Source organism: Psittacula echo, assembly GCF_963264785.1.
Source record: "Psittacula echo genome assembly, chromosome: 1".
Taxonomy (NCBI): Eukaryota; Metazoa; Chordata; class Aves; order Psittaciformes; family Psittacidae; genus Psittacula; species Psittacula echo.
The window spans coordinates 138,885,069-138,895,730 of NC_137735.1; the positions used below are offsets into that span (position 1 = coordinate 138,885,069).

A 10,662-nucleotide genomic window follows, 5' to 3' on the forward strand; every position below is an offset into this window, starting at 1 on the left:
TGATCCTCCCCTTACTCATCCATGCATGAGTGTTACAGCTAGAGTTGCCTAAGCTGCTAAATATTGAAAGGGTATTTGTAGCACATAGGATTAGAAGAGGTTTCTGCTTCACGCTTGCTTGTTTCTTGCCCAGAAAGTAATCCTGCTCTCAACTTCTAGAGCAGCCCCATTCCTGGAGTCTTTCTATCAGCCTCACCTGACCTGCAAGGGAAGCAAAGGGCCCTATGAAATTGCAAGCTGAACCCATGCTATGGTGCAGTCATTGCTGTTTGTACCCAAAATAACCAGATGAAAGTGAGCTCAGCTGTGCCAGCATATGCAGCAGTTACACATCTGGCTGAACTGTAAACAACGTCATAGGTGTTGCCTGCTATCGCATGCCCCTGAACCCATGAACCCTGAGCACCCAGCCAGCCAAAACTCCGGAGTCAGCCCATCTCCTGCAGGGGTGTCTGGCTGAAACCCAGAGGAGGAGGCAGGAGACCACAGATGAGTGTCTCCAACCCTTCCTTGAAGATGCTGGGAGACACCAGGGCCATGCTCCAACCAGACCAAATGTGGAAATGTGCGGGTGCTGGGATTCCCATCCAAGCATCTGCTAAGGGTCTCACCAGGAAGCACCCTATCAGAGAGGTGGTGAGCACACTATCCATCATCACACAGTGTCATACTTTAAAACCCAGCATTATTTCCATCAGTCATGAGATGCCTGAGAAAATCCATTCAGCTCCAAGATAGGAGTCAACAATGAAAGGGAGTTTCAAGATATTAAGTATACACCTGAAGGAAAACGGACTATTCAATGAGCCATGTAAATCTATATGCTTTATCAGCAGCCAGCCACTTCCTCAGGTAGCACTTGGGATGTTGCAGATAACAGAGCATAAAATCCCAGTGCTTCACAACACCTCCTTTCCCCTCTACTGCTTCTAGTGCAGGTTTACGATCACCCTGACATCCAAACCTAGAACACTGCTCCTGTATTCTAAACAAAGGGGTTTTTTGCCATTACCCTTGACAACAATTCAGTGTTTACTCTGAGAGTTTGCAGCAAGCTCCACAACCCCAGCCCTAAACCAGTTCTGAACTGCCAGGAAAGGTGTGACTAGAACAACAGAACAAAAGAGGATTCTTCACAACTCACAAGTGCAAGTCGGACATAAGCGCGCTTCCATGACTTCTACAAGGGAAGCAAATCGCAAGGGAACGCACCAAGAAAACTAATTCATTAATACACCCTGAGGCTTAAAAAGTAATAATAAACACATAAAACTACTATTAATCCAATTAAAAAATGGCTATTGCAACTACTGCCTATTCGCAAACAATTTGAAAATAGGAGAAAAAAGTTTTCCAAGTAATCCCACCATTTCACTTTCTCCTTCTCTCATCTTCAGTCTCGTTCTTCTTACACCTTCTCCTTGTTATCCTAAAATCTCCTTTTCTGGAAATCACTGAGAAAAGCATCAACATTAAGGCAATAAAAAAATAAACTGATTGGTACCTGAAGCAAAGTGTGTACAAAACCAGCCAAACCCCCTGCTGCCTCAGTCAGCCACTTCTCATACCCAGTAACATGTTTTTTAAACAGTGCTGCTGAGTTAGGGTTATGTAGGACTTTGATATATACTTGGGGTTTTTCCCTCTGGCAACCAGTTGTGACCTGTAGTATTTATGGTTCCAAGTTTCACTTTGTGGGATGAGGTTAAGAAGTGCCATCTGCATATATGCTTCAACCACCAAGACATACTAAGGTATATTGCTAAAACCTGTAACAAAAACCAGGAACATACAGCCTGCGCTGTACAGAGACAGAAATGAGGAGAAATAAACATTTTTAGTGATAGCTCTGTTGCGCAGCAGCATTTTCTGAAAGAATTTGATGGACAGAATAGCTTTATCTGAGATATTTACCTTTTAAAATGTGCTGCGGTAAACATCTACCTTTTCTCTTTTTATTACTAGGGACCACTATTTTAGTAAAGAAATTGCTTATTTACAGTCGCTTAAGCTGCAGGTAACTCCCTATCTTATTTATTTACATGCAAGAGAGAGATACCTTTTATCTCAGTATAAAGTTACTTTGTCAGTCAGCCTTCCACTAAATATTTTCCTCTCATAGCCATAAATGCTTTCCTGTCATTTGAAACAAAAATACACCACTCCTATGAAATCCAGGGATGAAGAGGAAGGAAGCCCATAGGAAAGCAACAAGGCAGCCACAGCTTTTTATCAGCTGGAGCAGATCATACAGTTGAAAAGGGAAAGTCACATTCCTGCAGGCTGGAGGGATGCATATCTGAAATGCATCTCAGCTACAAAGAGATCAGAATATAGAACACGTATAGAAGAAATAAAGGGTTTAGGTAGACACAGCAGATCCAGGAGCTACCCTAACTTTAAAATTATAGTGACTATTCTTGACTTGCTATTTTAGGAAAGTAAATGTAAATGTTCAAAACCACCGCTACTGATCATTATCAATCATCCTTCACTTCAGCCCCACTTCAAACATCAAGTTTTGCAGCTCCTGGTGTCATGCATTCGTTCTAATTGAGGCCCCCCATCTTTTCCTGCTTGGTCCCTGCAGCCTCTGAGCCACTGTCTTCTCATCCCTCACCTTAGTGCAGGATGCATGCATGAAGTGCAAGCTCCCAAGGTCCCTGGGAACACCAACGTTAAAAAGCCCTGCAGCCACACAACACACCCGAGATACCTCCCACCAGGAGAGAGGGAAGGAGAGACCTCCATCCATCCATTTCCATCACCTCCTGACTGTACAACCCACAGGGATCCCAAAGAAGCTGCCTGAGGGAGTGTTTCGCTGGGAGGGTGACTATGGAGAGCAGTGTGGGTGAAAACTGCCCCTCATTGACCCTGAAAGCAAGCCAGCCGAAGGCATCACTCCTAAAAGAACCGTTTGCCCTGGGGAAAACTCCCAAGGCCCCAGCAGCCCCATCCTCCCTACCCCCCGAAGGCAGGGGCAGCAGGCCAGGGTCCACCCTGATGCTGACAAGGCACCAGGCATGCATCCTGAGCAGTCACACCATGCATCCTCTGCACCCAAAGGTGCCCCTGTGCTTACAGAGACAACTTTTCCCTCCAGTTTCTTTTCTCCCTTTAATTGCCAATGTTCACAAACACAAGTAAGCCTGCAATGCCTTGCATCTCACCTGTGCCCTCACCTTTATCAGAAGGGCTAAACCAAAGTATTGCACCTTCGGTTACATTTGTATGGTGAAGAGCTGGAGATCCAGGATCATTAACATAATGACTTTTAAATTACAATAATAATGAAGATCCTTTACCAAGCCTTGAGTAAAAATCCCAAAAGCTTATTGCAACACAAACGAGCTCAGTCTTAATTTGTACTTGCTGATAGTCAGTAACCCCACTGAATGCTACTGGAGATTAAAAGCCAAAGAAATGTAAAAGATACCTGAGCCTGCATGCCCTCAAAAACGCCTGGGTGCCTATCCCTCCCTGTGTGAGGAACACTACCTTCCCAAAATTGTGTATTGTATGTTGTATAATGAATAGTGGTTTACATTTAGCTGGAGCACTCGAAAGCTGTAGCATCCAGTCAGGTTGGGTTTTGTCTGTGCTGAATTAGGCTGGGTTCCCAGAGGAGTTTGCACACACATCCATTGTATCCCATTGAGCTGTCGTGGATGATAAGTGGGACTACTTGTGGCAGCACAGCCAAGCAGGTGCCAGCAGCGTTTGCAATGTGATACCCAGGCAAACTTGTGCAAAGTTGAGGCTAGCACCAGCCTTCCCCCAGCATCGGCAGGGACTGCAGTGTAAATGTTTAACATGGGCAAATGCAGCATGACTCGAGCAATGTTTAACCTGGTTTTTGACCAAATAAATCCCCATTTAAGGCTATTGTGAACATCAGTGTGGACAAAAATTAATCGTTTTTAATGAGCTTTTCAATTTAAGTCATATATTTATGAGTAACACTAAGAAATCTCAGACTCATCTACTCTTGACCATCTGTTTCAAAAGCCCAGAGTAAGATCCTACCCCCCTGGAAAGCCAGGGCAGGATTTCAGCAGGGTCCAGATTTCACCCCAGTAGTTACAACATAAACCTAACAACACAATGTGCAGGCATGGGAATGTAAGGCTCCATATGAAAGTCTTGAAGGTATAATGGAATGAGGAGAACATGTCTTTTTAAGGAACCCCTGGAGCACAGCTGGATTAGTTTCATCCAAAAAGGGTCCAGTTTGTTCACTCAGACAGCCCTGCACGACAGGTATGGGCAGAGGGGTTACCCAGAGAGATTCACTTCAAAAGAGACTGACTTCAAAAGCTCCTTCTCAATCCAAAGCAGAATGCTAATACGCACACCACCCACATTCCTCCTCCTCCGCTTGGGTCTGCTCCTGAGGGGCTGCGGGGGCACAGCCAGGCAGGTACCAGGGGAAAGCAGGGCAGGTACCGAGCCTGCCCAGAGCTTCCCACTGTCCCACATGTCTCCCAGTGATGTTAATGCCATTGGGACAAGTTCTAAATGTCGAACGTGCTGTTCTCAGGTTTTACAAAACCAATCAACCCCATCTGCTTATTTCTCATGATTCTTAAAGTTTTTCTATATGCAGAAGGCCAAAATTACTTTGCTTATTAGAATAGTGCCCAAGTCAAATGAAAGAATGCTGGGTTTAGCCAAGTATCATTGTCTCAAAGTAATTTAGCTGAGCAGCACAGCCCTTCACTAGCACCATTCACACTCACGTGCCTCCACAGCACAACACGTCACTGGGTGGAACTGAGATTTTTATAGCAGCAGAGTTACTTCCGACTTGTATATAGACCAAATTCCCAAGTTCATAGAGCTCTAATGCCCCCCTGACCCGAAGAGTAGCTGTAAGCAGGGCAGGACTTGGTGTTTGTCTGGGTTGAGAGGTTAATGGCTACTCCGCAGCCAGTTAACTGGCAGGTCATTTTAGCAGATGATTTGCAGGTATTTCACAACACTTGGCGATAACCCCGTGGAGTACCTTCTGTCTTGAGCTTCTTCTCCGCCTTTTTTCAAAGGCTGCATCAGATAAACCAGAGAAAGCAGTCAGGTGAGGCTGTCCTGGGCTATTCACATACTGCCAAACTCTGCCCTTTCAATTTACAAACAGTAAACTTGTCCAAATGAACGTCAAATGGAGTTCAGCGCTTGTCAAAATTGTTTTAAAATCCTATCCACAAAAAGCTTTAATCTCTCAAATATCTCAAGGCTCGCAGCAGACAGAGAGTTTTGATCAACATCACAACACAGTTTCAAAGTTCACACCTTCACCAACATGAAAACTATGCTGGAATGATCAAGCTCCTGCTGCTTAAGAAAACAGGTCTTCATTCCTACCTGAGATTTCACCCACTTGAACTGCATCAATCATTAGGGTGAGAAAGGAATAGTCACCTATTTCTCTGCTCTGAATACACTCCTCATCTAATCAAACAACTTTTCCAAGCTTCATGCTCCAATATGAGTTCTTATCTTCTTCTGCTACCAGATAAAGAGCTACTGGTTCAGACAGACAGTGACCACGCAATCACCTGCACCTTAATCCAAATGTTTAAGGTCACAAGCCAACTGCCTGTTTTTTCTGCAAGTCCTCACAGGACACGGAAACAGCATTTACGAGCTACTTTACCATATTAGCTGCCCCCCCCCCCCCCCCCCCCCAGCATTTTGGGAGAACCAGAAGCAGCTTATCAAGCCATGCATCGCAGTAAAATCAGTCAGCTCTGTTAATACCACTTTCATTTTCCTGAAGCAAAAAGGACCTCAAGCCTGCAAACACACAGGAGAGCATGGCTCGCTCCCCCAGTGCTGTACACCATGACTATGTACAGTAAAACAAGTGCTGCCAGGATTATATCACAGCTTGATTATTCATTTTTAATACAACCATCCAAAACCCAGCATCTCTCAAACTGTCATTTTATGTGCCTGGTACTTTCAACTATATTTGTTTGCTAAAAGAATACAAAAGTCAGTTTTAGGTTGCAGAGGGAGGCAGTGAGGAATGTATCTGGTTAAACCTTTGAAAGTCAACAGAAGTACGGGATCAGGTCCACAGTAAACTTATAGACTGGCACCTGCAAAGGAAATTACTCACTGCATGATTGATGCCACAATTAGAGGCATAAAAAGCAATTCCATGGTAAACAAGCAACTGAGCAGAAAAAGAATGATATCCTAAGAGCATGTATGTGCTCATAAAGAAGTATATACTGGATGACATCAAACAGTCTTCACACACACAGAGCCATGAATTCTCAGAGGCAGTTAATGGTAAAGTAACCCTGCCTCTCTCCTCTTCTCTCTCTCTGCAACAGCACTGATTTTGGGACAGCATTTGGCCAGTATCTGCCCCTAGCACTACTAAAGCAACTCCAGTGCAGTCAGCCACATTACATAGCTGTTACATAGCCGTAACTCACTGGTTTCAAGTTGCCATTCCCCACAGGAGCACATGCCAGCAATGCAAACCAGTGCAGCTCCACCAGCATCACATCCACCCAGGCCACACCAGTGGAGAAGCGGTCTGAGACTCTACCAGCCAAACCTCCCAGTATGCAGAAGGGAATAAACATGTTTTGTTGCTAAAAAAGCAGAGATACCAAATCTCAACCCTTTTGTTTTGGTTTTTCCTAAGAGGAAAAAAGAAAAGGGAGGGAAGACAGCATTACAGATGGCATTACAGATACACATGCATTCCCTACATTTTGGCAAGTCACATCATTTATTACCCTTCTGCAACCACATCAGAAAAGCTTCAGCTGAGTTACCACCTCAGCTGAGGGAGTATATACCCCCCATGCATACTCGTATTTATTTACCCTTGTGATCCACGTTTACTAAACAACTTCAAAACACCACTTCAATCCACAGCACATGGGCTTGATACATTGCTGTGGTTCCTCTCCCAGAGTTTCAGAGATAAGCTGCTGCTTTGGGAAACCAAAAGCTGCACACTAACCTGCAAGTGGGCTATTTCTGCCCATGCCCCCATACTGTTCCAACGGGTAGAATCACACTTTATGAACCTCAAAAACTTGCTTACCTGAGACCGACACTTTCATGAGTGCTTCCAGGGGTCTGTTGTTGTCCAGATCACGACTGAGTTTGAGTTCCCCAGTGGCAGAGTCCAAAAGGAGCAAGTTTAATTCATTGCCTTGCACAAAAGTGTAGGCCAGGGTATCAGACACATCGGGATCATGAGCTGGGATCTTGCCAATCACACCAGAGGGGAAGCTGTTGGACTTGTTGGTCACGTAGTTATTGAAGAGGATCTGGAAGTCCTGCAGCACAGGTGGGTTATCATTCTGGTCCAGGAGGCGGATGTGCACTGTTGCCCGGCTCACAAGAGGGGCAGAAGTGGCCTGCACCACGATCACATACTCTGTCCGGCTCTCATAATCCAGGTCCATGAGGGCCGTGAGGTCTCCATTGAGCAAGTCTAGTTGGAAGACCTCAGGGATATTCCCCTCCACGATCTGGTACATGATCTGTGCATTGGTTCCCTCATCAGGGTCGGCTGCACTGATTCGTGCCACAATAGAGCCCACGGGGCTGTTCTCTTCCACAAAGATGTCAAATTCATCCTTCTCGAAGACAGGGGGGTTGTCGTTGATGTCCAGCACAGTCACCTGGATATCCACAGAGGCTTTCAGCGGTGGGCTGCCCCTGTCCACAGCAAAGGCCCGCAGGCTGTAGACAGCCACGTTCTCACGGTCCAGCTTGCGCAGTGTGCGTATCACTCCAGAAGTGGGTTCGATGTAGAAGTCCCCATCTCCATCGTCACCACCTTGGAACGTGTAGAGGAGACGGCCATTGAGGCCCGAGTCACGGTCGGTGGCAGACAGCTGCAGGACACTGGTGGAGAGCGGCACATCCTCAAACACAGAGCCCTGGTAGCGGTCACGCAGGAAGCGGGGTGCATTGTCATTGGCATCCAGGATGAGGATCTCAACATAGGTGGTGTCTGACTTCTGGGGGATGCCATTGTCATGGGCTGTAATGGCCAATGTGTAGGAGGCCTGGTCCTCATAGTCCAGCTCCATCAGGGTGGTGATGGTGCCTGTGTCAGGGTCGATGCGGAACTGGGGGATGTTATCATCCAAAATGTAAGTGATTCTTGCATTCTCCCCTGTGTCTTCATCAGTGGCACTTATGGTGACAATGGAGGTGCCAATGGGCTTGTCCTCACTGACGCTCACTGTGTAGTGGGAGCTCTGAAAGACTGGGCGGTGAGTGTTTGCATCCGTGACGTTGATGAAGACCTGGACAGTGTCAAAGCGAGTGCCATCAGAGGCAGTGACTGTGAGCACATACTGCCTTTCCTGCTTGTAATCCAGGGGCAAGGCCAGCGTGATCAGCCCCCCTCCACTCTGACTGGTGATGGCAAAACGGTTCCTGGTGTTGCCACTGGTGATCTGGTAAGTCACTACACTGTTAACATCCCTGTCCACTGCTGTCAGGGTCAGGACGCTGCTGCCCACAGCCGCATCCTCATTCAGTCTGAGGTGGTACACCTTCTCTGTGAAGGTGGGGTTGTTGTCATTCACATCCAGGACAGTGATGGACACGCTGGCTGAGGAGGTCATGACTGGCACACCATGGTCCCTGGCCTCCACCCCAAAGTGATAGTTCTCCACAGTCTCTCGGTCCAGCTCTGCAGCCACCGTGATCCACCCTGTGCTGTTGTTGATCTGAAAAGGAAACCCAGAGTCACTTGCTACGGGGGCACCTCCGGTGGACGGTGCCATCTCTACGAGTTTGTATTCCAGGCGGGCGTTCTCCCCTGAGTCAGCATCCACAGCCTGGATGTGCAGCACTGAGTAGCCCAAAGGAACGTTCTCCAGCACCGTGGCCTGGAAGGGAGTGCTCACAAAGATGGGGGCATTGTCATTCACATCCACGACCTGCACCGACACCATGCCACTGGAGTTGATCAAGGGAGGCCTGCCCCCATCCTGGGCTTTGATCCGGAGCGTGTACTCCCGAATAGTCTCATAATCCAGAGGGTTGATCAGGTCAATGGCACCGGAGAAAGAGTGGATGTAGAACTGGCCTTTCAGGTTGCCGCTCACAATGCTGTAGTGCACCTGGGCATTGCTGCCTCGGTCCCGATCTGTGGCCTGCACCTGCAGTATCTGGCTGTTCACCGGGGCATCCTCTGGCACCTGGACCAGGTAGCGCTTCTCACTGAACTGGGGGTAGTTGTCGTTCTCATCCTCCACAGTGATGTGCACCATAGCTGTGGCACTGCGTGGTCCAGGCTCCTTGCCCTGGTCATTGGCTTCCACCACCAGATGGTACTCAGAGACCTCCTCGCGGTCCACGGGGGCTCGAGTCCTCACCACCCCAGAGCGTGGGTCAATCTCAAAGACCCCATCACCAGCTCCCGGCTCCAGCAGGCGGTAAAGCATGTTGGCATTGGCTGGGGCATCACCATCGGTGGCGCGGATGGTCAGCACCTCGTAACCCACCTCCAGGTTCTCCCGGATGCTCTCCCGGTACTCGGGCTGCTCAAACACCGGCTCGTGGTCGTTGGTGTCACTCACTGTCACCGTCAGGTAGGTGGTGGCCGAGCGGCGGCGCGGGGAGCCGTGGTCGGAGGCGGTCACCTTTAGCACGTGGGTGTCCTTCGTCTCCCGGTCCAGGCTGCGGGCGGTGACCACGCTGCCGGTATCGGCGTCGATGGAGAAGTAGTCGTTAGAGCGCTCGTCGAAGAGCGCCTCCATGGAGTATGCCAGCCGGCCGGCTTCCCCCTCGTCGGGGTCCTGGGCCCGCAGCACGATGACGGCCGTGCCGGCCGGCTCGTTCTCGGGGATTGAGACCTGGTAGCTGGGCAGCTGGAACTGCGGCGGGCTGTTGATGCTCCGCGCCCGCCGCCCGCCGCCCTCCTGCCGCGGCGGCGGGTCCCACCCGGCAGCAGCTCCGCGGGGCCCGGCGGGCGGAGCGCGGCGCAGCGCGGCCCCCACCGCCCTCAGGCGCCCGGCGGGAGGCAGCGCCGGCGGCTCCGCGGCACCAGCACCGGCGCGGCGCCCCGCGGCCCCCGGGGGCAGGTGGAGGAGCGGCACGGAGCGGGGCGGCCGCAGCTCCCCGCCGCCCGCCGGCGCCAGGGCGCAGAGCAGCGCGGCCCAGGACACGCAGGCGGCGGCGGACAGCCGCAGCATCTCCGGAGCTCAGCGGGCAGCGGTGCCGGGCAGAGCGCTGCCGCACAATCCATCCACCCGCCGGGCTGCCCGCCCGCCCTCATCCAACAGCCGCCGGCTCGGGCCCCCGCCGCCTCCCAGAGCCCCAGCCCCGTCCCCGGGCAGCGGGCTGGAGAGCTCCAACTTTTCCACCTTAAACTTTGAAGTGAGTTCAAAATGGCTCCCCTCCTCCGCCTCCCCCCACCGCCGCTCCCGAGAGGGCGATTAGCATAAACCTGCTGCTCGTCTCTCTCCTTCGTAAAAAGAAATCAATAAATTAAACACCGAGGTCCCCCCGCTCCGGGGCCGGCCGAAGGGCAGCGCCGATCCGTGTGGCTGCGCTGTGCTGCGCGGCACGGCACGACGGAGCCGACCCTCTCCGTCCCGCTGTCCCGTCGCGTCGCGTCCCGCTCCTGCCGCTCCGCTCGGTTCCGCGGCGGTGCTGAGCGGCGCA

General features: G+C 50.3%; 1 protein-coding gene across 1 annotated transcript in view; it reads right to left on the reverse strand.

Annotated features, from left to right (window-relative positions):
• CELSR1 (cadherin EGF LAG seven-pass G-type receptor 1) overlaps positions 1-10,190 on the reverse strand; it is a gene marked incomplete at both ends in the record, with an annotated part of 164,932 nt that extends 154,742 nt beyond the window's left edge. The window contains one exon of the mRNA XM_080623828.1: positions 7,073-10,190. Within this exon, the coding sequence (XP_080479954.1) occupies positions 7,073-10,190 (3,118 nt within the window). The remainder of the gene's footprint in view (positions 1-7,072) is intronic.
• Between the last annotated feature and the right edge of the window lie 472 nt (positions 10,191-10,662).